General features: G+C 46.0%; 1 protein-coding gene across 2 annotated transcripts in view; it reads left to right on the top strand.

The window, feature by feature from the left end:
* The first annotated feature begins 10096 nt into the window (after positions 1-10096).
* The window catches only part of LOC119442667 (steroid 17-alpha-hydroxylase/17,20 lyase), a 29721-nt gene continuing 11857 nt past the window's right edge, over positions 10097-27960 (top strand). The window contains exons 1-8 of one of the 2 annotated variants that reach the window (XM_037707632.2): positions 10097-10212; positions 18389-18567; positions 18955-19134; positions 19904-19997; positions 20703-20858; positions 22511-22719; positions 25111-25236; positions 27704-27808. In XM_037707632.2, coding sequence (XP_037563560.1) covers positions 18405-18567; positions 18955-19134; positions 19904-19997; positions 20703-20858; positions 22511-22719; positions 25111-25236; positions 27704-27808 — 1033 coding nt within the window. In that variant the 5' untranslated portion in view covers positions 10097-10212; positions 18389-18404. Of the gene's footprint in view, positions 10213-10286; positions 10310-18388; positions 18568-18954; positions 19135-19903; positions 19998-20702; positions 20859-22510; positions 22720-25110; positions 25237-27703; positions 27809-27960 lie in introns of those variants that run through there. The other variant, XM_049662292.1, reaches the window with a different exon arrangement.

The raw sequence follows: 27960 nt of genomic DNA, 5'->3' as shown, positions 1-27960 counted from the left end.
GTTTACTAACGATTTTCGCACGCAGGTCTACGCACATTTTTTCCCCGAGAAACGACGCAACTGTATCAAGCAAATGGCGACGTCTTCGCGCTGCGAGCAAAAGAGAAACAACCGGCGGTGGTCCTTTTCAAGGTTCATTACACCGTCTGCTGCCAAGTCCGTTCGGACCAGAGACCAGTTATCGGAACGAGCTCCTACGTCGAAGCAGGTGATAGAGGGCGCTCAAAGAACGTCTACGTATAGAAGGCGTTTTACAGTGATATCTCCGAGCTCTAGTGTTATTCTCTTGTTTGCCCGGGCTGCTTTCATATTTAGCAGTATCAGAGATTCATGTGTTCATAATTCCTTTTGTTCCTTTATTTAAAGCAAAGGTTTCTAGGTGAGCCCTCACGGAATTTGCTGACCATTGCTGCCGGTGCTGTCTTATCGAATAGCTCACACACAAGACAGTACTCGTATAAAAATCGGCTTATGTGTAGCTCTGTACTACCCCTACAGATGTGCCGGTGACCTGCTATGGATGGATGGATGGAAGAATAAACGTTTATTGAACTCAATAAACATTAGGAGGGGAGAATGTAAAGGGTGGGTTCCCCATTCCAGGACTCCAATGGCCGCCGCTGCTCGCCCAGCTTGATCCAGATGGGTCTCCAGCTATCTTCTTTACTGAATTACGCAGTGAAACAACAAACGGTACCTAAATTGAATTGAATTTTGGGATTTTACGTGCCAGAACCACGATTTCATTATAAGGCACGCCGTAGTGGGGAACTCCGGATTAATTCTGACCACCGGGGGATCTTTAACGTGCCCCCAATTAACGCACGAGACAAAGTCATTATGCCTTAAGCGCATAATCCCTTTATTATACCGAATCTTTCAGTAATACCTTCTTTCCTGGGGTTTGGCACGTCTGTGTTGGTCCTGGAGATAGTGCAATAGTGACGTGGGCTGATCCCAGAGATGACCTGATGAAAAGTGGGCCGATCACGGAGGCACTGTAATCTGCGGTCGCGGATCACGATGGTCGGGTGTTGGAGGCATCCACGTCTTGCTGATTTGGCCGGGCAGACCCGTAATCGCTATACATTTCAGAAGCGTGTGGCACTGGGTGGCTCAACGTGGTTTTTGACGGTGAAAAAGCGTAGGGAACGAAGACAGACAGAAAGAATGAACACACACACACACCGCAAAGTGCTGGCAGGTGCGTTCATTTCTTCAGTCTGTATGCATTCGTTTCCGTTTCCACGCGTGGTTTCACCATCAAAAGCGTTATCGCTATGCTGCAAAGCGCGTTGCAGAAGTTGTACAGTTTTGCGGCAAATAATTAGCCGCTTCATGAAAGCGTAGCTTCAAATGGATTCTAAACTGTGTGTTGGGACTGCATATCTTCTTCTTCTGTGATGCCAACGTAAGTCTACCGTAAACCTAAGTAAAAAAAGAAATGTGATCTCGTACTTGGCCGCAGGATGCGATATAACCTCCGGTCAACCATGGCGTATATGCAATTTATTATTATTTATTTATTATTATTTATTTATTTATTATTATTTATTATTTATTTATTTATTTATTTATTTATTTTTCGAGTGAGGCGATCGGTAGGTCGGTCATTCGATTGATTGGTAGTGCACAGGCATGGCAATTTATTGCGCATGAAAAGGTCAATGAAACGCAGCAAAAAAAAAATTCATAGACAGTGGGATGCGTAGAAGAGCTCCACAAGCTGACAGCGACAATATAAGGGTCTCGCAAGGCCACTGGTCCTCTAGAGGTTAATCATTTTGGCTTCTCCAGTAGTTTCTGGCTTAGTTTGAGCTTGTGGTCGCTGGTGAAGTCACATACTAAACGCTGCGCCTGCTTTCACTCAGTGACCCACTTCGACTCTCTTGATTGTCCGTCTCAAGAGCGATTACGCGTGACCACGCTGGTCTAAGAGCTACATCCGAAATGCGGCTGCTTGGGCGGAGCAATTTCGAGCCACCCTCAGCGCTGAGATGGCCCACAACCAACAACAATGTTCAGTCTCAACGGCGCCACGATGTCGTGCGGATTATTCTAGTTACTATCATGCAGGCCCCTCGACCAGCATAACTGAAGCGTGAAGTGCTTGACCACGCATGGTGCACGCCACTCGGCATAAGCGCGAATTCGGTAGGGACAGCAAACCACAACGCAAGCGTGGCTCATACAGGAATAGGACAGGAAACACCTACGTGGAAACGTGGCTCTGTAGAGCCTAAAACCAGAGACTACAAGCAGAGGCGTGTTGTACTATAGTTTCAATGTGCCGCAGATGCCTTCGAGTGGGACGACAGCGGCATGGTTATCAGCTTACCGGAACGCCAGTTCTAACTCGTCGCGAGTGGTCCTTCCTCCAGCGATCGTAAACGCATATTTTTTTTTTTTTATAATCATCGCGGCTTCTTTTTCTTTTTCGTAGCCCAGCATAGACGGATCTAATGTTTTCCTTTGTGTGTATCGTCTTTCTGCACACACATAAAAGCCAAACAATAACTCCAACCGACCGCCATACAATCAAGGCTGTACACGTGGCCCGCACCGGCGCTGGCTCCTGGATTTCGAGCACGCGTCGGACTTTGCCCTAATCTATTGCTCTATACCTCTTCCTAGTCGTGGTGTACTAACTTAATATAAAGAAAAACAGGCGCCACACGAATAAACACTCATTGTTCGTACGGTAGATACGGTTTCTGTGTGTTCGATGGCACGCATTCTTCTTTTTTTTTTTTCTGGCGTTTTACTTGCCAAAACCAGTTCTGATTATGAGTCACGCCGTAGTGGAGGGCGCCGGATTAACTTTGACCACCTGGGGTTCCTTAACGTGCACTACAACGCAAGGACACGGGTATTTTTTGTCTTTTGTCTCCATCGAAAAGTGACTGCCGCGGCCGGGATTCCATCCCGCGACCTTGTGCTCAGCAGCGCAACGCCTTAGCTAACTGAGCCACCACGGCGGGTAAAAATGCACGCACCTGGAGAGTTCCCAAAGGTGCCGGAAAAGCAGCTGCCGCGCACGATATATTTTCTCATCTCGTTTCTCATCCCTCTAGTGTCACTCCGACTTTTCTTTTACCGTCCACACGGCATTGCGTGCAATCGCTCCCATATTCCTTGCAGGTTCTTTGTGAAGCTAGATCGACTACAAGTTATTCTACATCTACGATATACAACCACATTCGCTATGAGAAGTGGCTCTTCTGGCTTTAGTGCAAGTGACGCCGGGAGCTGCCAGACAAACTGGACCAGCACGATCGTGAACCGGAACCTGACAATTCTCATCTTGCTTGACATGTGTCGGACCAATGAATGTATGGGTGTAATAAAACGTTTTTCGCGAAGTTTACGTTCCTGAGTGTGCATTACATCGTGTTTATAGTGAACCTTGCAAACTTTTGTGCTTCCCTACCACTGTAGGTTAGTTTCTGAGCATGAAAGCAGTGCAGTATTTTTATATTTTGACTGTTATGACAAGAGATTTAAAGTTCTCTTTTCACGGGACATCAAGAAACGTTGTGTATTAAGCGAGGGAAAGTTGCATGCTGAAGGCCTAACCCAACGTAATTTCAGAAAATTCTAAGATGTTATTGGCGTGTAGGTATATACTCTAGAAATTCGAGCCTGCTCGAATCAAGTTCAGCGCGCCCAACTTCTAGTTGTCCGGTAAAGGATTCAGCACATCCGCTAAGTGGAACATTTGCTTCTACATGGATTGGTGACAGTGAGGAACAACGGTGCAAAAATACGTATACGTTACGTATAATTGAAGCTTTGTCGGCATTGGTGGATCCATTAGCAGTGTAGCCTGAATGTTCGGTGAGGCAACGTGTTGTAGTAGTTAGTCAAGTGTAAATCTAAACAGGTCTTGCACTTTTCTTCAAAAAAAATTATGGGGTTTTATGTGCCAAAACGACGATCTCATTATGAGGCACGCCGTAGTGGGGGACTCGGGAAATTTGGACCACCTGGGGTTCTTTAACGGGCACCTAAATCTAACTTTTCTTCAACCTCAGGTAATATAAGACACATGGTCTTTTTGTAAATGTGCGAATATTATGCTCAAACATTGTCAAAATTGGTAATAAATAAGTGTATGATAAATATTACTCCTTCTATGATAAGTAGGCAAAAAAAATAACAAGGCTTTCTAGAGAAAACACAGAAAATATGTCAGCATACTCCTTTTCTGAGTGAATCCGGGTTGTCGGTTAGTGCAGGTTTGTGCGGCTGGAAATTGAACAAAATCGCTTGACAGCTATTTCTTATCCCTTCTACCCCCTCGTTTGCAGAGTATAGCCTGTAGGTGACTACTTCTACCTCTGTGCTTTTAAATGAAGAGCTCTCTTCCTGTAGGGTGTCAATGCGACATTGACGTGGTCCTGATTTTTTAGCGTGCTTTCCTCTTTTCTTACGGACACATATTTCGGCTTGCTCGACTTATCTCCTTATCAATTCCAGTTTTAACCCGTGTTGCTTAACTGCCCCCTACATTCCCAGCCAAGGTATGCAGCCACGCTACAAACTTAGCGCTCTGAGCAATCATCCATTATCGCACGGGACGATACTTGAAAGGACAGCTCTGATTGCAATATGAAAGACTTCTATATGGGCATGGGCTCATGTCTTGCTCTTCACAACCACAATCTATCTCTCTGCTAAAGTGAACTTAGGTAAAGTGAACTTAGGTGAATTAGGTTTTATTTTTATTCTGTTCATTTTTTTTAATTTCTTTTGTTCGTATAGGTAAAATAAAGTAGCCGCAGGCGTACTGTTTCCTACCTGTACATTTTTTCTTATAACTACGCACAGGTGAGGAGCTAGGCCACATTAAAGCCGGCTATCCCAATACACAGTTGAGAAATTGTAACTACATATTTCCTCATAAATACTCGCACACCCAAGCCACAAACAAACAAACATACCAAGTCTACAAAAAGTTTAATGAACTAGGCAGAAAATAAGCAACACACGCGACTTCTATGCAGCCGCGGTCTGTAAAATAAGTTGGTAACTTCTACTTTCATTGTGCACTGGGACGTAAGAAGGCAAACGTTGAGCTACTTTCTGTTGCAGATCCAACATTAAACACGAACGTTCTGCCGTCTTCCAACCGACCACGTGCAGAAGCGCTAGAAATTTTGTCATCAAGTGGATGCGTTGTTAATTCTTTATCAATTCCTGCAATTGTCAGAGCCACAGAGGTTATGAACAAATGTCGAGGCGGACCTCACCAGTTCTGGAGGCAACGTGACTGGCATTGTTGAGAAATAATTCGCTAATTATGAGAGTGCAATACGTCGCACATTCATCCAGACCTTCGAAGGAGCCTATCTGCAATTTAGTATTAACCGGTTGCGTTGTTAACCTAATGAAATGTCGAACAGTTTCCTGAACACGTAGAGCTTCAACGGGTGGTCCTTCGGCCTCAGTTATAACAAAGCTGCTCAATGTTGAGCGATTCAATCCACAGCATATTCTGAGGCTCGGAGCACTCAGGTTAGTTAACATTCGGTTAGAAGACTCAGTTAGGCCATGCATTACAGGCAATCAGTAGGCGATTGTCTGGAGAACAAGCGCAACATGGAGCTTAAGAAACGAGTCTGGTGTGCTGTCCCATTTAGTGCCGGCGGTGCACCGTACTACGATTAGAGTTCGGTTGACGCATTCCTCAGGATAAGTTATACGTGCATTCCAAGAAGAATTACGGTCTAAGACAATTAACAGAAATCAGTGACTCCGTAGTGCGGGTAAGTCTAACTTTAATTATCAGGTTTGCTTGGCGCTTCCTTGTGAAAGACGATACACCTGACTTACCCCTCGAAAGATCCACGTCACTCTCAGCCGAAAAACGTAACGTTATATCAACGCCTTCCTGAGGGAGATTTTGTTCATCTGCGCATTCTGAGCCGGATGCCCACAGGCAGATGTCATTTGCGTAATTGATATATGAACTGATGTGCGTGCGTGCGTGCGTGCGTGCGTGCGTGCGTGCGTGCGTGCGTGCGTGCGTGCGTGCGTGCGTGCGTGCGTGCGTGTGTGTGTGTGTGTGTGGGGGGGGGGTGCAATAGAACTGGTAGTTTGAACACCACCGCGTTTAAAAGCAAAGGGTCCAAGACACTTCTATGTGGCCCAACCCAGATTATATTTAAAACAATGCAAACCGGACGTCAGGCACGGGAAGAAATTCACAGGATAGGCGCTGACAAATTGCATTTATATTAGCAAATCAGCGTCCCGTCTGTGCTGTTTCTATAGTATAAATATAAACCAAACTCACCCTACTGTCCATTTTGCTACAATACCAAGGTTTAATTCACGAGGTATGACAAAACCACTGCTTGTCTAGGCGAAAATACCTCGTTAAAAAAGGAAATCAGAAAGTCAACGAAGTCAACGACCTTTCACTCCGAGGTTCCGAGGATTTCACTCCGTGTGAAAAGCACGCAGGACGTCATGGAAACCCATATATCAAAGCTGAGATTTTAAATCAGCCACAAGCTTTTCATTTTTCACAAGCGTGACGAGGTCAAGAATTGATCCCAACGTGTTTATTCGCTGGCGAAGCGTGAAATTTGCGTGTGCTCCGCTAACTTCCAGCCACCAGTAAAGTCGTTGCTGAATCATTTTTTTTTTTTTGCCATTACCTTGCTGATACAATATATCAGACTTGCTTATCGGAACGACGACAGCAGGTTAGGAGCTTTACCCAGCTTACGTTTAGGCGCTATACTAAGGCGACCTTTGAGTAATGTGACACCGATTCTTTTTCCCAGCTGTGATTATAAATTTATAGAGCATCACCTCTTGTAGGGCCGAGGTTGCAGAGTAATTCCTACGTATATATAGTGGCACCGGATTCAGGCGAGCTCTCCTGTCTTCTTTTGTTTTGTTTTGTTTTTTTCTTGCTCGCCTCAGCGCAGACTTCAATTCAGCCATGCTGAGCATTGCGTGCAATGATTCATGACTTCCATTAAACTCCTGTTTAAGAATTTCTGTGTAGTGCGCTTACTCAGAAAGAATAGTTGAGAATTCTTGAGATCGGTTGGTCGTGTCAGAGCTAAAAACTCCTCTACGACAGCACCTTCAGTAGAGTTTGACGCTAGAACAGTGGCGCGAAAAGGGTGAATATGAGCGACGAGCCATTTCATGGGTGGAACCAGGCCCCTTACTTTCGATAGGGACGTGTAGTGCTTCGGATGTTAGCAGAATTATCTCCATTTTCGGCGAGAGAGTTTTCCGAGTTGTCTCCGCACAAAAGATAATATTCTCTGCATCTCCCGATAGTTATCTATAGACGTCAAGAGCGACTGTTGGTCTCGTATTCGTCTAGGCCTTCATTAGTAATTGCTGAACACGTCTAAGACACCGCCAGAATAAGCAAAGGAGACGAGACGCCTAGTTTCAATCGTGTAACATGTGCAGCCCCATCCAATTTCAGGCAGCTGAAAAGAAATGCTGAGAAATGCTTACTCTATGTGAATGTAATTACTCCATGTGTGTCTCTTATGTAACACTTTTTGTGGGCTGTCTTTAGTGTATATATTTGTAATTTGACTTCAAGCTCGAATTTATTTTACTTATTTATATTAGTTGACTTGACGTGTTAATGCCCACCGTGGTGGCTAAGTGGCTTCGGCGTTGCGCTGCTAATTGCCCGATGGCGCGGAATCTACTCCCGGCCACGGCGGCGCAAATTTCGATGGGGGCGAAATGCAACAACGCCCGTGCACCGCGCATTGGGTGTACGTTAAAGAACCCCAGGTGGTGCAAATTAATCTGTAGCCCCGCCCTACTGCGTGCCTCATAATCACATCGTGATTTTGGCACGTAAAAGCCCAGAATTTAATTTATCTGGCGCTTGTTGATCGAAGGCGCCTAGATCTCCTAAATATCAGAAATTTAGAAAACTACTGAGAGAAGCCGCGACTCGTAACGGTGAAACAGGATTCTTAGTCTAGTGGGGACTACACCAACACGGCGGTCGCGACTGGGCGACAAGACAGGCTCCATTCTTATACTCGTCAACCCTAATCGAGGCCCATCCTAAAGTCTGCCGCTCTGCCACATTTCACACTATTTCACGCAAAGAAGTTTGCCCTCTGAAATTTCAAGTCGCATCCGAGTGTTTTGAAGTGATATCAATATATCGAGCAAAACGTCGACGTCTGCGTTTTACCCGGGTTAGTATAACGTAAACCGATCGCGTAGGCATGTGTATAGAAGGCGTTGGATGAACCGTTCCTAATACCAGTGCACGATATGTGTCCTGGTAGCAGTTTAATGCAATAGCATTATACAGATCAATAATTGGTCTTCAACAATGTAGGCAGATGCATGTATGTCCTCCGCGGAGCAACTAACGGAGTGAGAGCGACGGAACGGGGAATGAGATGCATCGCAGTGGTGTGACGTAGAGAGGCACGTGCCAGGAGGAACGGCGGCGGCTGCGCGGGTGTGCGGCGTTAATTCTGGATTGTTCTCCACCACAAGGCTCTGTATGGAGGTGGTTCTAGGAAAACAATACGCATGTGTGCGTACTTATACCGCGTGTTTCAGTGAACACTTTCAATTTTTTGTTTTAATTTGCCTGTGGCAGACAGCACAATTATATTCCATGAGCTGGTCTACTCGAAGAGACGGATATTACTTGCACAAAAAATGATATGCATAAGCGACTAATCAACAAAACTGCACGAATTGGGTTTGAACTAATCACCTTATGGCATATATTGCAATTTACAAATTCTAGCCGGAGAGTTCGCAAGGCGGATCCACTTGGAACGAATTTTCAGGATACACCAGTTTCGAGATATTAATTCCCGAAATTTGCGGAGAAAAGCATTGGCGTTCTAGTTACTTTCGTGCTTCAATGCATAAAACGACGTTTTAAGAAAATCAGTGGAACGACAAGGCATTTTCACCGCAAGTTTGAGGGCGCATATTTCGTAAATCGTGTCATCCACACAATTATTTCCAAGTGGATTTGTCTTGCAGTCTCACCCACTAGAATTTTTAAATTACAATATATATTTACCATAAGGTAATTAGTTGATTAGCGAATTTTTGTTCGTTAGTTAATCGATTACGCATTTCAGTTTCTTGTGCGAGTAAAGTCCGCCTCTTCGAGTAGACCAGCTCATGGACTATAATTGTACAATCTGCCACAGGCAATTTATAAAAATTTTGAAACCGTTCACTGAAACACCCTGTATAATAGCGATAGGTATGGTAAGTGCGCACTGAGTGCAATATCGAAAGCTGCATGGTATGCTATGTTTTCTAGTGATAGCTGGGTTTATTATGAGTCATCTTTAAGAACAAGCAAAAAGCAGTCGTTTCGCTGTTGTGCTTTGGCTGATCATAAAAGACGCACCCTCGTAAACAGCAGCAGGTAGACAGCACCAACTATATAGACGGCAGCTAGAGATCAGAATATCGCAATAGCTCACAGGTGACCAAGAGGCATAAGAATACGTGCGGATGTCGATAAACAACCATCAGATGATGGAACCTCATAATGCTATCGCATCAGCCACTCGAATGAAGCATGAACACATTTGTGCGCGCTTTTTAGTAGATTCTTATCTTTGTCTTTAGGAATATAAATGGCTCCCGGGTGAAAGGACGACAACAGTACGCCTACTTACCAATGTTGATTTATGCCAACAGGCGCAAAAGCTTCAAAATCGCGGCGATTGTGATTCCGAATCAGTAGCCCATTGACAACATGCGTCATTAAAGCGTGTTCTTTCTTTTAATGTCTTGCCACTTACCAATAAGCCCGCGACACAATGGGACTGTTAGCTTAGCAACATCAGTTAATAAACACTTAAGGTGACGGAACGGCCAGAAGTCCCGGATGTGAAGTTTGTGGGTGCAAAGAGACGATTGCACGCCATCTGTGCGACTGCACGAAACAAAAGACCTTTGCTATCAGCGAGTTGCAGGTGCGCACAATAGGACTCAGATAATGCGAACACTGATGACTTAGGTCATCAGTCGCACAAAATTGTGTTGGTCGCGATTTTGATAACCGACACGATGATCGTGTAGTATCTCAATGCTCAACGAGGCGTCGTATCTGAAGACACGTGCGCGTCCTAAGCGTGTTTTTTTTTACTTGTTTCCAGTTCGTGGAAGGTGCGGGCTGGACGTCCACTTTACTTTGGCCAGTGCAGCAGCCGTGATCTGGTGAGTGAACGAGGCATGTTCATTCCTTCTACTTTTTATGACGAGCCTTTTTTGTTTCGGTGTTCCACCAGCAAGAAAATGCTGACAGCATCATAAGGTGCTATACTAAGTCTTGTTAATACTTATGAAATAACTTCTTGTGTGCAAAATTTGTTGAGACTGTAACTTCGTACTTTGGGCGTGCGAACAAGCCCATGTTGTTGCTTTGCTTTTCTCTCTCTCTCTCTCTGTCTCTCTCTCTCTCTCTCTTCAGAGAGAGTTTAATTTCAATGTTATTGAAAAACTAAAAACGGTAAGAAAAAACAAAAAGAAAAAGGAAGAAATGTAAAACGGCAACTAGAAAGAACACATAGGTCGAGGCAGAATTCAAAAGTTGGAGTCGGCGCTAGCCTTTGTCGTTAGCCTTCGTGCTAACCTATCCAGGAGGCTACCTGGAGATGTTAGTCTAGCTATAAGGAAGGAAGGAAGGAAAATAAGAGGCGAAAGGCAGAGTGGTTAACCAGGTTAAGTGTCCGGTTGGCTACTCTGCACGGGGGGATGGGGTAAGGGCAGAAAAGATTAGAAAACAAGAGAAGATTAAAAAGAAGAAAACAAAAACAAAAAAGAACAAAAAAACACACCTGTCCGCACAATTCTATAGTTTTTCATGAAGTCCTGTTTCTGTCAAAAAGAGTACTAGCGCTTTTAAAACAGTTCGTTCCGACGTCGGCTGGGACCAGGGACCAAGAATTCTGGCTTCCGTAAGGGGACGGCTGTCTATCCTGTCGAGCGTGGTTCTGAGGACTTTCCTTTGCGCACTAAAACGACGACAATCACACAGAAGATGTGCTATCGTCTCTTTGCACCCGCAAGTTTCACAATCTTGACTTGTGGTCATTCCGATAAGGTACGCGTTGGTGAATGCTACTCCAAGTCTTAGGCGACAAATGAGAGTTACCTCCCGTCGTGGTAAGCCATGTGGAAGGCGGAACTTCAGATTAGGATCCAGGGAACAGAGGCGCTGGTTTTTAAAGTCCGTTGAATTCCAGTGGGCTAACGTAAGCTCGCGAGCAAGCGCACGGAGCTTTCTTGCTGCGCCTGTTCTGGACATAGGGATAGCGACGCAATCGGTACTGGTATGTGAAGATCGAGCGGCTGCGTCCGCTTGCTCGTTTCCAAAGATACCACAGTGACTTGGCAGCCATTGAAAGAAAATGTCATGTCCTTTGTCGACTGCCTGATGGTAAATTTCGCGTGTGTCCGCGACAAGTCGTTCGTGGGGTCCACGGCGTAGTGCAGAGCAAACTCTGGAGGGCGGCCTTGGAATCGCAGAAGATAGACCATTTCTGGGGCGGTTCCTGTTCGATATATTTCATTGCTGCCCACAGAGCTGTTAGTTCGACAGCCGCCGTCGATGTCAAGTGCGATGTCCGGAATTTTATTACTGTAGATTTTGCTGGGACAAATACTGCAGCTGCTGAACTGGAGTGCATGACCGACCCATCTGTGTAAACATGTAAGCGGTCACTGTGGACCTCATGTAGTAGCAATAATGCTGCTTGCTTCAATGCTGCTGACGGCATTTGTGCCTTCTTATTCACGCCTGGAATGGTGAGGCATATTCGAGGTGAATGCAGAGACCACAGTGGTAACGAAGGCCATGCTGCAGGGACGTAATTCGATGGTAGCGATGCTCCGTGTATAGTCAGGAGACGGCTAAAACTCGTATGCGGCCTAGTTGTTGGCAGGCAAGCAAGATGGTGAAAGGGCGTCCTTGCGACATGTCGAATGTGCACTCTTAGAGCGTCGACTGCAAAGTGCGTTGATACAGGGTGGTCACGTGCTATGGCGATTGTGGCCGCTGTGGATGCACACTTAGGGAGGCCGAGGCACGTCCGTAGAACTTGGGCTTGCATACTCTGGAGTGTTCGAAGGTTCGTTTTACTGGTGCTTCCCAGCAAGGGCAGGCTGTATCTTAGGAAGCCCATAAATAATGCATGGTACAGCTGTAGCATCGATTGCACAGACGCACCCCAAGACTTTCCGCCGACAAATTTGAATACATGTGCTATTGCAGTCAACCTCTTTTTCATATATGAAATATGTGGCGTCCAAGACAAATCACGATCGATGATGACTCCAAGGAAACGGTGTTTTGTTTCGTAAGCAATTACTTGTCCATTTATGCGTATAACATATGGAGTCATTGTTTTGCGCGTAAATGCGACTAATCGGCACTTTTCGGAGGATAATTCTAGGCCTTTCATACGCAGATAGGACGACGTTTGTGTGACCGCCTTCTGCAGTCTCGCTCGTATCTGCGGACGAGTTACGCCGGCTGCCCAGATGCAGATATCATCTGCATAGATGGATATATGAACCGTCCTTGGCAATGATCCAACAAGGCCTAGCAGTGCTACGTTGAAGAGCTTAACACTCCGCCTTGTAGCACATCTTTGCTGGTGGCATGGTGGGATGTCATTCCATATTCTGTAAGTACGAAGAAAGATCTATCCTCCAAATAGCTGTGAATCCAGCGAAGTGCACGGCCACCAATGCCCACATCGATCAAAGCATCGAGGATTGCTTGATGCGCCTTTCACATCAAGAAACATCGCCACCGTTAAACGTTTCATGCTCTTTTGGTGTTGAATAGATGTTACCAAATCAAGCACGTTATCGACCGATGACCGACCGCGCCGGAAGCCTGCCATTGCATTGGGATATACCTCATTGTGTTCCAAATACCATTCAAGACGCGTCAACACCATCCTTTTCATTAGTTTCCCAACGCAACTGGCAAGAGCGATGGGACGGTACGATGCCAAGTCTAATGGAGATTTAGAGCTCTTAAGTAAAGGTATTAGGCGGCTGACTTTCCACTCACAAGGAATCAATCCTTCGCGCCAGGATTCGTTGTATTTCTCCAAGAGTACACTGCGGGCTTTGTGGCCAAGGTTTCCAAGTGCCTTGTATGTGACACCGTCGGGCCCAGGCGATGATGACTTCCTACAAGTCGCCAGTGCAGCTTCGAGCTCCTCCATAGAGAACAAGAGACCCATGCGAGAGTCCTTGGATGCCGCAACATCACGTGCTAATGGTACAGGTCGTGATGGCAAGCCAGCGATTTTTGCGCAGAAATCCTCAGCAACGTCGATCTCACGTTGTCCTTGATGCAGGGCAAGAGACTTAAAAGGGTGGCGCTGTTGTGGAGACGATTGTAGGCCACGCAGAGTTCTCTATATGTGGGACAGAGGCTTTCGAGGATCCAAGGCCTCGCAAAAGGATTTCCACTTCTGAGATTGTAGCGTATCGATGCGGCGCTGGATTTTCTTTTGGATCCGCCTCGCCTCCCTCAGATCATGAATACATTTCGTGCGCCTGTATCTTCTTTCCGTGCGTCGGCGAATCGCTCGAAGCCTTTCCAATTCACCTTCATATTCATTATACTTTGGAGAAGGCCTAAAAGTGAACATAGCCTCTTGCAGTGCATTTCTAATCTGATTCTCCAGAGATGATGGGTGGCCTTCTTGACATTCGTCTTCCATAAGCGATCTGAACTTCGTCCAGTCTGTTCTACAGAGGGCAGTAGATAGAGACTTGGGCACTCCCTTGATCTTCAAATAGGTAGGAACGTGATCACTTCCATGGGTTTCTATGTCTGAGAACCACTTTATACTGCTTCGAAGACACTGAGAGACGAAAGTCAAGTCCAGACAGCTGCTGTAGGTTAGTCCCCGTAAATATGTCGGGCTGCCGTCATTGAGACAGCAAATCTCTTGGTCCGAGGCAAATGCGAGTAGTTTTCTTCCCTTGGAGTCCATCTTCACACTCCCCCAGAGCGGGTGGTGTGCGTTAAAATCTCCACTAAGGATTCAAGAACCAGGTGTCGCGGATAACAAAGCACCCAGTCGTTGCGTGTCAAAACGACTGGTTCGAGAAATATATGCAGCGACGAGAGTAAATGTAAGTTTCTTTGTTTTTACAGTTAGCACACGTATTGGTCGTCGTCGTGAGGCACAGCTGAATGTAGCACGTAAGTGAGTTCACACCGAACATAAACGACGACCTTGCTGAGGACATTACACGACGCTGATGAGAAAGCTTCATAGCCCGATAGCCGGATTGTAGTTTGAAGGTTTGGTTCGCAGACGACGATGATGGGAAACTTGTTCGCAAAAATGAAAGGTCGAAAATCCGAAATTCTTGATCTGAGGCCTCCAGCATTCCACTGAAAAAGGGATGATTCCTTGACATCTTTACGGAACGACAGCGGTGAATGAGCCATAATGCTATTCAAGACTTGCAAGTACTGGATTCATCGCGTCCAGTGCCTGCAGTGCGCTGCGAGCATTCGGGGTGTTTAGGTTCGTCAGTAACGTACGCATGACATTCATGAGTGACTTCAGCATGGCGATCACTTGCAAGTCCTGGCCTTCTGCGCGGACTGCTGCAGGGCCTGCTGTCGGGCCATTTGTAGTTGTTGGACGACTCGTGTCTCGTGGTTCTGCGAGTTGGCATGGCTTCGGTAAAGGTGGCCATGCTTCCTTTGAGTTATCGATGGCGGGCATTCTTCTCTCATCTGCGTTGGTAACGCACGAGGTCAGCGGTTGACGAACAGCCTTCTCCGGATTGTGCACTTCCTTAGAACTATCACAGTGCTTTCTTGACTTGCGGTGCCGGGAACATTGGCGTCGGCGTCACACTTTAGTTGCGGCTTCTTTATGCGTCGAATGGTCTCTAACCATCTGCCTCAAGATCTTCTGTTCATTTTTCTGGAACGGGCAATCTTTCGAAGTCGCATCGTGCGCACCCTTGCAGTTGGAGCACTTGAAGTCCGTCGTGTGACAAGTGTCGGAGCTATGTGACTCGGAACAACGTGAGCATATGCCTGGGTTCTTACAGACAGCACTCACGTGTCCAATTCTCTGACAATTGCGACACTGTAGGGGCTTGGGCACGAAAGGTCGTACAATATGACGAAAATGGCCAACCTTTACATACGTTGGTAGGCTATCCCCTTTGAATATGAGCTTCACGCAAGTTGATTTGCCAATACGATGAGCTTGTATTATGGGAATGCTTTCTGTCGTTGTTTTGATCAAAATAGGCAAATCACTGTCACAGATTGAGACGTCGATGTTGTAAACCACTCCTGCAGTGGTTTCCAAGGTCTGAGGAATGTGGCAGCGCACTTTGATGTTATCTAGCTGCGTAATCTTCATCAACGGATCCAAGGCGCTTCGGTTAGTAACATCGATAGCGAGGACGTTCTTGCCCTTATTGATTCTGACGTCTTTTATCTCGCCTGGAGCGAGAGACACCAGATAAATAGAGATGGCCTGCCTATTGAGTCGGTTGAGATTGTCCGTAGCCGCCTCGGGAACGAAGATAATTGTATGCTCCGGAGCTCTCGGCGTAGGAATCACAGTCGACTTACTTGATGCGGAGCATCCGCTGACATTTCGTCTTTTCGCTTTCCGGCGTGTGTAGACCTCGAAGCCTTCATCGTCCGAAGTGGTGTCGCTCGATGGAGAGTACAGCTCGGTGTCATCGCTGTCAGCTTCGCTCCGAAGGCAGTTCCTCTTCCTTGGAGTAGCTCCCGCAGACGCTGGCAGGTTTGGACGGTGCTCGACCGATTCCGTTTCCATCGCCGAAAAAAGGAGCGGCGTCTCCCAGCAGAAATCGGTGAGAATGTATAATATTCCAGAGAGACCAAAACAGTGATGTCAGTCTAGCTATAAGCTTTGCATAGTACTCCAAGCGTAATATATTACGTTGGATGAACGAATGATAGCGAGAGATAAAAATTAAAACCGACATACATGCAAACGCACACACGAAATGTGCAAGAAGAGGAGCACGAGGTAACTTACAGTCTCAATGAGGCCTGTACCACGCAGGGATACTAGAATTGCTTTAGTAGCGCGCAGTGTAGAGGCAGGAAACCATCGAGTTCCAAGAACGACCGCGTCATTGTGTTCCCTAGATATCCATCCAAAGCTCTGCTTTCCTGCCGGCTTATCGCGACGTGTGGTAACGCTCATATGTCTTTTAATGGCTTGTAGTAGCGTTCACAAACGCCTATGTATACTCCTTCCTCGTCGGAGTGACCGGAAGTCACGAATGTGACGTTTGTGGGTGTAAAGAGCCGATCGGCGCACTTCCTCGTGATTGTTGTGCTTTCAGTTTACCAGGAAAAGCGTTCTGCACTACGCTCTACTTGCTTGTCCACCGTCCCCTTGCGAAAAACAGAATTCTTGTACCGTGCATAGTCCTATGGAGCCGACGTTAAACCAAGTTGCTCCAAAAGCAGTAATGTGTGTATGAAAAGGAGGAGCACTGAAGTTTAGCGTTGCGTTTGAACTTCTCGGACAGTGTTCTCACTATACGCGGGTCCGACAAATGCGGAAGCGCCAAAATTTCTGACATGCTTAAAAGCTTTAACGCGCCGTGTAGGGCACGTAATGATATACGGAGCCTACATGCTAGTGATGACATCGCACAGACGCCACTACGCAGCCCGTAAAGTGCCGCGCCAGTAAAATTACGTCACTTTCAGCTTCGAGTATTGACATCGTAACATTGTACTTCCGCGTCTTAACAATATTTAATAGTCTGAGAAAACTTAAGATAAAGCGCATGCGCTGTCAATGCTATGGTTCATGACATTTGTTTTTGGGCTGCCATTCCGAAAATTCTGAGGTATAATTGAGTGGAGAACGTTAAGACCTGGAGTGAGCAACATTAGTGATTGAATAGCGTAGCAATTTAAACCGCATACACGGTATGCATAAGCATATACCATACATATAATTCATTGCTCACGTGTGAATGTCCAAAAGTTGCATAGAGTTCTCGCCGTTCTCATTTGGGGATCTACTTGGCAGCAGGGCGAACAAACCTATTTCGTCGTGTGCGCTACGGAGGTTTGAGCTTATCGCACGTCTACATACGACAGCTATACTCAGTAGTTCCTCGCCGCAATGTGGAAGCTACACGAATTCTTAAACAATAGGAAGGCCGAATGTCCCTCGAGATGCGCTCACCCGCGCCGCGTCATCCGCTCGAAGTCTGTTTGCCATCCTGTCGGTACATGTCGGTAAATTTCTCGGAAGCCAGAAACGATTGAGCATGTATTTCTGTATTGTTGAGAAGCATTTTTCTGATGCGATATCTTACAACGTACTGTCAAGAAAGACATACCTGTGGATCCTTTCTGCGTAAGATTTTTTGCCATTTGAAAATGAGGATGGTATGTTCCATTTGACCTCATTTTTCTCTTGGGCCTCCACAGCATTTGGCGATCTAGGATGGCAGTTCGGAACGCTGGCATAGACGTGAAGCCGATAAGGCTATATTTCAAAGAAAGCATCAATAGAATTATGGCTTCCCACAGAGCCTGAATGGCTCCCAAGAGTTGAAGCATTGCTAAACTTGCGCGAATATTAACGGGATCGCGCAAAGCCAATTCCTAGAGACGGTTCTCCCGAATGTATCTTTTTCTGTGATTGTTGGGGTTCAATGTGCACGGCAATAAAGATAAAAAATAGCATACATATACCTAGATATATGCAGAGCCCCACGGCGACGCCGACGGCGGCAAAAATTTGCTTGGAGTGCCCATATAATTGCTGTCGCAATAAAGAAAGACTGCAATCGCTGCCAGGCACGGACAGATTCTTCTCATATTCTCTTCCTTTTTCTTATACTATTTCCTCTTCCCCTAGTGTAGAGTAACCATGGACAGTTACTCTGCCTAACATTTCGGTCTTTCACATCTTTCTCTCTCTCTCTTTCTCTTATTAATTGCCACAAAAAAATGGCAGCACATGTTACACGGAGGCTTGTAATCGGTTAGCTCCTTGCGTGACCATCGTGGTAGGCCACTGTGGCCCACACACGGAGGCCTATGCATGTAGTTCATGCTCAAGTGATTTGGTGAGCACTAACGAAATACCACACGTACAAGTACAAAGTAAGAACGTTGCCACCAATCTTTTTTTTTTCATGCTTTCCCTTCTTATGTGTTCCTTTGTTCGCTCCGAATTCCCATGTAATAACGATTTACCAACTAGCCCAGCAAGAAGCTCTTCCAAGTCTCACTTGACTTCCGCTCCTCCGCTCCCTGACAACACTGTCTACCTCCTCCCTCCCCTCCCCCCCGCCCCCCTCCTTTTTTTTTTTTTTCCTCCAGCACCTAAGGCACAACCATGAGTATTCTGCTAGAGAAGCTCGTCTCCAACGCGGGGGACTGGCGATGGATCACCACGGTGCTAGTCTTTGCGCTGTCCTACCTACTGGGCCGCTTCTACCACCGAGTGTCCAAGTACCCGAGAGGACCCTTTCCGTTGCCGCTTGTCGGAAACCTCTTGGGTAAGTCTACCCCAACTGCTCAAAGTGGCGCATTCTCTTGTTTATCCGCACTGTGGCATCAGTTTGCGACCGCAGAAAACTTCCGTGCGAACATTTCTGGCAGCCAAATTTACCGAGAAAAACTAAGTATTTTGCCCCTTAGTCAACTACATAGACACGTGCTCTAGATGTGTTCAAATATAAGCAACACGCCAGATTTGTTAAACTTAAACTTCAAAACGCGGCTGAAATGCGGAGGCGCCGCTTAAAGTTATACGGTGATACAGTACACCATTCATCCATGATTATTAAGGCGTGACATTAAGCCTCAACGTTAGGAGAGAACGCATCGTAAATATAGTAAGCACATGCTTGGCGCCTATAAACCGCCGCCTCTGCGTCCCGCAGCGCTTCGCAACGTTAAGGACTTGCACTTCAAGGCGACCGAACTGACCAAAACGTACGGCGACGTATTCACCCTGTGGATGGCCCACAAGCCCATGGTGATCCTGAACGGCCACGCCGCCATTCGAGAAGCGTTCCTCGAGCGGAGGCACGAGTTCGCCGGACGCTTCCAGACCAAAATGGGTGAGCACGTGTTTTGCCAAGAGACATTTTTGTGCATGGTGACATGCGCAACAGCACTCGCGGCGTTCGATGGGCCGAGACATGTTCACCGTTCGGCTCGAGCTGATATCCCTAAAACGGCTTATGTGCTTTCAACATAGTGACATCTTTATCCACAGTTCACCATACGTGATTCGCCTTGGGGACGCTTAGTGTATAGGTCCACGTTTGTACATAGAGAGGATTATAGTTCGATAATTTAATACCCAGCTTCTCTCTTTTTTTTTCTTTATTCACATGAGTGTAGCAATTACATTATGGGGTTTAACGTCCGGAACTGAACAGTTGCTTATAAGGAACGCCGTAGTTGCCGGCTCCGGATTATTTGTAACCACTTGGGGTTATGCAACGTGCACGTAAATCATCTAAGAACTCCAATGTTTTTACGTTTCTCCGCTGTTTTGCGTTTTACGTTTCCCCGCGCGGCTGGCTGGAATTAAACCCGCGACCACGTGTTTAGCAGCGTTCTCATGCCGCTTCAAAATAACGCCTTCTATCGGGAATAAACCACAATTATTACACGCGCATGAACTGCTTGTTCCGTACAACCGAATTGAAATAACCTGTAGAGAGAGAAACAACTTTTATTGGAAACGGCAAGTGTAAGAGGAATTTATCTCCCCTCCCTTAGATGGCGGCCAGGAGCCCTTGGGTCCTAACGGCATTTTTTTTTTTTTTTTTGTACACGCCTGCTTTCTTACAAGGACACTTTCGCATTCGCCCGCAACAGGTGAATTGCAAACTCAGGGCAACCATGACATCTTATTCGAAGACTACAACCCACGATGGAAGGCCCTCCGAAAGGTCGCTCTGCTGGCTGTGAGGTGAGAGTATACCCTAAGGAGACGGGCAATCGCTGTCATCTCGATGAGCCCAGAAAGGACAGCTGAGAATTGTCTCTACTATACGATGTCTACTTAGGCTGTTATTTCGGGAAAAGTGTCGAATTATTTTCTGCCCAGTAAAAGCTTAATTCTGCTATTCCATACACTCAATGCAAGACGCTCTAAATGAAGACGTCTAGCGTAGTATATTTGTTCATTACTTTTTCTTTCGTTCTTTCTTCTTCTTCATCTTTTTTTTTTTTTTTTTGCGATGAGAGGAGTTCTGCTCGAACTGTACTGTATACGGCGTATAATTTACCAAACAAAACTCAATTGCACATGTGGTTCATAAGATGACTAGTTCTTCACCACTCGTTTCGATAGTCAGGCCAGGCTTTACTGACGCAAGAGCAAATAAACGTCTGTGTGCGCGTGTCCTAACCGCTTCTTTCTTCTTAAATATTTGTCCCAAATGCATAATGACCCAAAACATATGCCGCGTTTTTTTTTTTCAATTTCTTAATGCAAGCTGACTAAATTCCCTGATGGCGAAAAGAAATATACATTATATAAATACTGACATGATATTTTAGTGCAATCGATTCAATGCGCACCTAGTGGGCCCACCGCGGCGTCCGCAGTCGCAAGGTTTCGCTGTCATGAGCCAACTCATTCGCTCGTATCCTGCCTTTCCAACTGTCGCAGGAAATACGCGGTGAGCGACTCTCTGGAGAAGCTATGCGCGGATGTAGTTGACGCCTACGTGGACTCCTTGCCAGACGGACCTCAGATCATCGACTCAAGAACGCCATTCTTCTACTTGCTCTACAACGTGATCGGAGTATCAGTCTACGGCACAAAGTGAGCGACAGCCTGGGAGTATATGATCGTTGCCGTTACCCCTTGGTGTGGGAATGCGCATGCGCATGCTGGGTGTTTACCGCTCATGCATAGTTGTGAGGAAGCAGTAAAGAGAGAGAATAGAGGAAAGAAAAGCAGGGATGGTAACTACACTTTGTCCAGTTTGCTACCCTACACGTGGGAAAGGGATGTGGGAGTGAAAGAGAAAGAGAGAAAAGACACGGGTCTCGGTCGCACTTTCACATGCAGTAAGCCAGGTGCAGCGTATCTAAAGTCGTGCATTCAAGTATGTCGCCTTTGGGTACTGTAGAAGAGCTCGAGTGGCTGTCTGGGCTGATGAGCTGTGACGCCAGGCTCCCAAGACCACAGCAGTAATGGTAACGGTAGGATGGTAACGCCTATGCTAATAAAACACCCTAACATTGTGACTTAACGATCAGAGTGTTAAACGTTGCCGGTACTTCAATGTTTTTGCTGAGAATCGTCTATACTTTTCTTAAGACTACACAGCCGCTGGACAACCCGGGGCTACAGAGAGCTCAGAACAGTACGCTGACCTCTTGCTAGCCGCAAGCGGCACACGCACAGATCTTGCACGATTCCTGCTCCGCCCTTTTCTTCAGACGTATCGGTGCGTAGACACTGTCTCCTGCGAATTCACGCTACGGACGACCCTTTGAGCTACAATTTTTTTACCCTAATGCTGTCTAAGCTTCGATAAACGGGATGCTTCGAAGCTTCATTAATAATTGTAACCATGTAAGTCATCTATCGTCCCTATACTTGCATGTTTCATCTTGTTCGCGATGTACAAAGACTTATTGTGTGCTTACTTGAACGAACTAAAATGAACGATAGCTATAGTTCAAGATTTGATTTTAATCGACGAGTTATGCTTATGTTCGGAGTTGCAGCCAGTTATTATCCAGAGCCAGCACATCTTGTAATACCTTTTCTAAATAAATTTCTGCGTGGCGAATTCGGCTGTTAAAATTTTTATACCGAGTTTACCATGCATTCTGAAATAACAAAGCCTACACGATCCCTTTACTCGATTGTATCAACGCGATGGGTAAATCATGTTTGTTTAACCTGCCGACTAACAGATTTTTGTTATTTGTTACGCGCTGGAATACCATGTAGCACGCCGAGATTACTGTATTACCCGCTTACGTCATGCGTATGCCATGACACGTACCACATTTTGCCCAAATAAAGACAGATGGAATACAATCCTCCATTTGCAATAAGTGATGACCTACTTCAAATCTATAAATTAAACGTGTGTCCTAAACTAAGTAGATAAGTTAATTCGCTAAATCTCAGTAACAAGCGAACTTGTTCCACTATACCACCCCAAGTTGCACCCGCCAGTTCAAATCACCCATGCGCCCCCCTCCGCATCCCCCCCCCCCCCCCCCCTTCGAAGGGCAGCAGCATTTTCCAATACTTTTTTTTTTCTTAGAGCGTCGTCAATGACATAAGAGACGGAAAGTACATAAGTACAAATTTGTACTGAAATCAGCACGGATGGAAAAATGTTTTCTCACCATGATTTGGCGGCAATACCGTTACGATGCGTACCACATATGACGGGCGCCTGGCACCGCATGGCAGGCCGCTCAGTCAACATAGACGAGTTTTTTGTTCAGGTTGGACGGAGAGGACAAGGAGATACGGCGCCTGGAAGCTATCGACTCCGAGTTCGTCGAGGTCGCGCCCAACGGCCTGCCGAGCGACATCGCGCCCTGGCTGGCATTTCTGTACCGTGGACGGGAGAAGAAGATTGAGGACCTGTTTCGCGAGTTCAGGGATATCGTCAATAATCTTTTCACCAAGGCTGAAGCCAGCTACGTCCCAGGTACATGTACTTGCTCACCTGTTCGCTCACCTCATGACACCAGTTGCTATCGGCCTCGGTATAACCACGAGGCTATACGGTTCGGCTTAACAATCTACGTCATTCACTCTTACTCAACACACACATTCTTACAGTGGAATACAGAGTGCGGCATGCATTTGAGGACACAGAGCCGTCATGCTGTAGCTGCTTGTGAAAAGTAGGCATTTGTCTACTACACTCTTGGGCTCTCCTCAGGAGTGCTTGTAGAACGTCGATCTAGTATGCACGTCAAGATGGCAGCCTCCAGCCTTACGGACGAAGGGAAACGACATGCCGCACTCATCGCAATTGCCGCCGACAGCAGGAATTCAGAGATGGCAATGTTTATAAATGATGTGGCGCGATGGCTTTGCAGCAGCCCTGCAGGTGTTCTCACTGTCATGCTGCACACCAAGTTTCCATCGGCTGTGATAGCCTTCGGGATTGTCAGTAGCGAGGGTGGTCATGCCACCACATTCCTTTCCTCAAAGTCAAGATATCGTCAATGCTGCGGCATATGTAGAAGTGCTGGCGATGGTGTAAAAGCCTTTGATTTAGCAGGTAATTCAGCAACGACCACACATACAAATAAACTCTGCGCCGGCGCACATGGATTCAATAACGCAAGGTGGCTGTGTTAAAATTTTCACGACCACGTCGCTCTGAACACGTGACCCCCGTAACTCTCCCGACCTGAACGCCACGGAATATTATCTATGAAGCGTTATTGAAAATCCAACAAACAACCTCACAACACCTAAGACTCTTTGAAGGCAGCTATTTTCTACGCGAGAGCCAACATTCATAAAGAGCACCTTGGACATTAAAGAGAACAACCATTTGATATATTTCAGTAAAATACGCTTCCACAATACCAAAACAGTCACCCTTACCGTGATAAGGTCTGCTCGGGCGTAGTTACGTCTTATCGGCAAAAATTGACTGCATTCTGTTCTAAAAGAGCCGGAGACTGAACTTTGAAAGCTTCAAAAAATTTTACTAAGCTACAACGATCTAAATATGACAAAATACTTTGAAATTCGTGACGCCACAATGACGTGCCAGTGCTAAGTTTATGGCGCGAAATTTAAAAAATAATAATAAAAGTTCGACCTTCATTTTCTCATGTAATATGTAACCTATTGCCGCGAAATGAATTATTATATAGTTAGGAAAAGTACTTTGTAAGTCTAAGTTTATTAATTGTTTCTCTTTAGTGTCCCAATTTCGGAGCTTTTTTCGCATGCCATGTCGCCTTAACAAGCACGATCTGGCATGTCTACACCGAATTCGGCTGAACTTTTCTTCATCTGCTTTCATCTTTTCCATTTGCTTTGGATGAATGGAGGGAAGCTGGTTCTCAGATACATCGCCGCTAATACCTCGCCGAATGTTCCTTTCGCGTGTATTTCAAACAAACCTCACGTGCTGCCGCTGTCTTCCCTGACCTCCGTTGAACTCAACAAAGATCTCTGCAGGTCCACGGACAACAGCTTTTTAAAACGCTGTAATCAGATGCGTTCACTCAATATTTCTACATCCTGAAATGTAGCAGCTTTTCAATGACCACTTTGTCATGTAGGGACACACTTTGTGCAAGGCACATGGACTACGACAACTTCTCGAATCACTGACTAATTTTTTTTTTGTCATACAACAATTATTAGCTAGCGTTGGCAACTTTCCTTTACATGCGCTGCTGTGTAAAGGCACTTACTGTTCTTGCGAAATCTCGTACCAGGCACTTCTGCGCAGTTACATTGTTGGAGTCGCATGAATTCGAATAGGAAGAACGGACTTGGTTTTGAGCTAAGCTCCTTGGACAGCAGATAACCTCTGACAGACGAAGTTAAATATGGAACAAGCCGTTACTTGCGCGGGAGATGCTGCCAGTACTATCCTCGATTCTATATCGCTATATTACGTTAAACGCACACATACAGTGGGGTTGCATGCATAGATGTCCTGAAAGAGACCGACATCTGTCTACCTACCTCTCTATCTACCTATCTATCCATCTATATGTATGTATGTATGTATGTATGTATGTATGTATGTATGTATGTATGTATGTATGTATGTATGTATGTATGTATGTATGTATGTATGTATGTATGTATGTCAGTTTGTTAGTTTGTTTGTTTGTTTGTTTGTTTGTTTGTTTGTTTGTTTGTTTGTTTGTTGTTTGTTTGTTTGTTTGTTTGTTTGTTTGTTTGTTTTGCTTTGCTTTCATAGGGGGGGGGGGGGGGGTTAGGGCGAGGTAAACTACGACACGGCTACTTCCAAACGCAGAGTTGTTGACGCTGCACTCTACAGCGATGGTCACTGGCATCAACAACGTCAACTCTAACGTTTTATTTTGCTATACAGGCAAGACTGAGAACTTCACGCACGCCATGCTTGCCGCTCGAGAGGAAGCCATCCGGGAGGAGAAAGGAGACGCCGAATACCTGACCAAAGGAAACATGGTGCAGGTTGTTCTTAACATCTTCGGCGGTACGTATGCTCCAGCTCTTCAAAGTGTCCTCATTGGTATCCCTTGTTGGGTCAACGGCAGTGATGTGCCGAGTCATGACCCATATTTCTCTCAGTTTCGCGTAGTTCGTCGAAATGGAAGGTTTGCATTATCTCGGTAGTGAGTCAAGCATGTCAACCGAAAACAGCGACTACTAATAAGCGTTTGATAGTGGAATTCGATTGAGCACGGCAACGACATAGGATAATGGTGGTCATTTTGGTCGTCGTGAGCAAATGAAATTGGTTCTGGGAGGTCAGCAGCGAAGCTATCTCCCAAATATGAAATTTTTCATCTGTCCAGACTCTGGAAATCTTGCTAATAACACGCCGTGAAATCAAAGATATAATTTAATTCTTCGTCTTACATATGATGTCATCTGTACATGGCATAATGTCGACTGCGGACTATGTTTTTAAATGGAGCTGTTGGCACCTTAGCTCTTCATACAAGCTTACGAACGAGAAACTTCGAGAAAGCTTACGAACGAGAAACTGGAATCAGCCCTTTATTTCTTTTCTTTTTTTAACAGCGGAGCTGTTTAAGCTTGGCAACGCTAGGCAACGCTGTGCAACGCGAGAGAGGAGCCTGGACATTGGCGTCATAGCTCCGCCGAGCACTTGTTCAGCAGAGTCATGTGACTGCGCTAATGAAAGCGTGCGCGCGGCGTCGCCCGGGCATTTCTCCGCTCTACCGAGATATGGCTCGACCTAAGCGCACCTTGACGCTGGAAGAAGAGGCTGCCCGACGAGAAAAGCGCCTTCAAGCCGCGCGGGAAAGGAATCACCATCTTCGTGCCGGTCCAGCCTACCTCGCCAACAGAGCCGCCGATATACGACGTCGCTGAGCCGATCCGGAATACCAAGAACGCGAGAATCAAGCCAAGCGTCACCGCCCAGCCTTGCCATGATAGCCTAGCCTTGCCCTGATAAAAATTAAAACCTTAATTTCTAGGCTTACCTTGCCTAGAAAAAGCCAAGTTAAGCCACGTTAAGCCTACATCAACTAGTTGCTAAGGAACGTCGCCCAGCTCCGCTGTTTCTACAGACTTGGCACCGCTAGTGTCAAGCTGGCCGCATTTTTTTTTTTTTTGAGGTTTACTGCTTACTTGTTCGTATCGAATGTCAAATGCCTTCACTTAATTCCCACGACAGCATGCAGCCTGGCGCTTATATTACCGCGATGTACAATAAAAAAAACCACGCTGGGTATCGTAGCTGGCCTGGTTCAAGTGTTCTAGATGCCGATAGCACTTAGTGTTTCTACTGGTTCAGGAAGCGCTCTGTCTGAAGCCTCTTGCATGTCATATATGCCTTCGAGACATCTAATCATGGAAATTTTTGCATGCGATAGCAAGTTGTCCTTGGTGCTTTCACTGGTTCGTGTCAGCTTGTCAGAGACCTCTTATGTGTCATATGCCTCATCATCAAAAAAAAAAAAAAAAATGACGAGGAAGACTGTCACCGATGCTTGTCAGAGACCTCTTATGTGTCAATGTATGCAAGCCTTGTGCTCTATCGGAACTGAACACACGGCACAGCAATTAGGCAGAAAATAATCATCAAAAAAAGAAACTGACAAGCCACTGCTTCAAAAATTTGCCGAAAAGAACAAAGAACAAAGAACAAAGAGCAAAACACACTAATCCTGACTGAATTCATAATCGGAAAACTTGGATAGCGCATATTTAGCCCCGCTTTTAGAACAAGCACCATATACCCTGATTAATTACGCACATAGCTTAATCAGCTCCGAAATCTCATGTTCTCTGAAGCTGTGATCAACTTCTTGTCGTCCAAGTCACCGTCATATCTTCGAAAACAGGAAGTCATACACTTCCATTGTAAACAAGGAGGCAACGGAGGCAGTCAAGCAATGGACGCGTCACCACGTGATCAAACATGGCAGCGCCCACGGGATCGCCCAATAGCAATTAGTGTTTCTACTGGTTCAGGAAGCGCTCTGTCTGAAGCCTCTTGCATGTCATATATGCCTTCGAGACATCTAATCATGGAAATTTTTTGCATGCGATAGCAAGTTGTCCTTGGTGCTTTCACTGGTTCGTGTCAGCTTGTCAGAGACCTCTTATGTGTCATATGCCTCATCATCAAAAAAAAAAAAAAAATGACGAGGAAAGACGCAAACATGTGCACCGAAATCTCGGAGGCAACAACCGTCATTTGCGGAGTTCATGCTCGATGGGGTCACAATGCCTCCCCCCCCCCCCCCCCCCCCCCCCCCCCCCCCCCCCATTTTAGCGCCGCTGCAAGTGCAAAGACTACACCATAGCGCTAAATACGATCCTTCAAGAGCGCATCCCATAGTATGCGCTCTTTAAGGATCGCATTCGTCAAAGTACATACGAAGCGACGATCTTAAAGCAGAGGCATTTTTTTTCAAGTTTTAATTAATTTCTACATTTTCAAAGTGAATCTCTTCACTTTGCAGCTGCAACTGACACTTCGGCTGGAGAACTTCAGTGGCTGTTTTTGATGCTGGCCAAGGAACCGAGTATACAAGAGAAAATCCAACAGGAAATTCAGGACAACATCGGTAACTACAGTGTTTTGTGACACTTTTGCACAAAAAAAACCGGCTTAGAATGGTTTGGTCAGGATGCTGCATGCAGCTACACTGTTGCAACGACTCAGACAAGTACAGCGATAGCACATGTCGTGCTACAGCTATGTAAGGACTCAAGATAT

The sequence above is a fragment of the Dermacentor silvarum genome, chromosome 2 (assembly GCF_013339745.2).
Source record: "Dermacentor silvarum isolate Dsil-2018 chromosome 2, BIME_Dsil_1.4, whole genome shotgun sequence".
NCBI lineage: Eukaryota > Metazoa > Arthropoda > Arachnida > Ixodida > Ixodidae > Dermacentor > Dermacentor silvarum.
The sequence above is the reverse complement of the archived record's forward strand: the minus strand, read 5'-3'. Positions and strand labels throughout refer to the sequence as shown.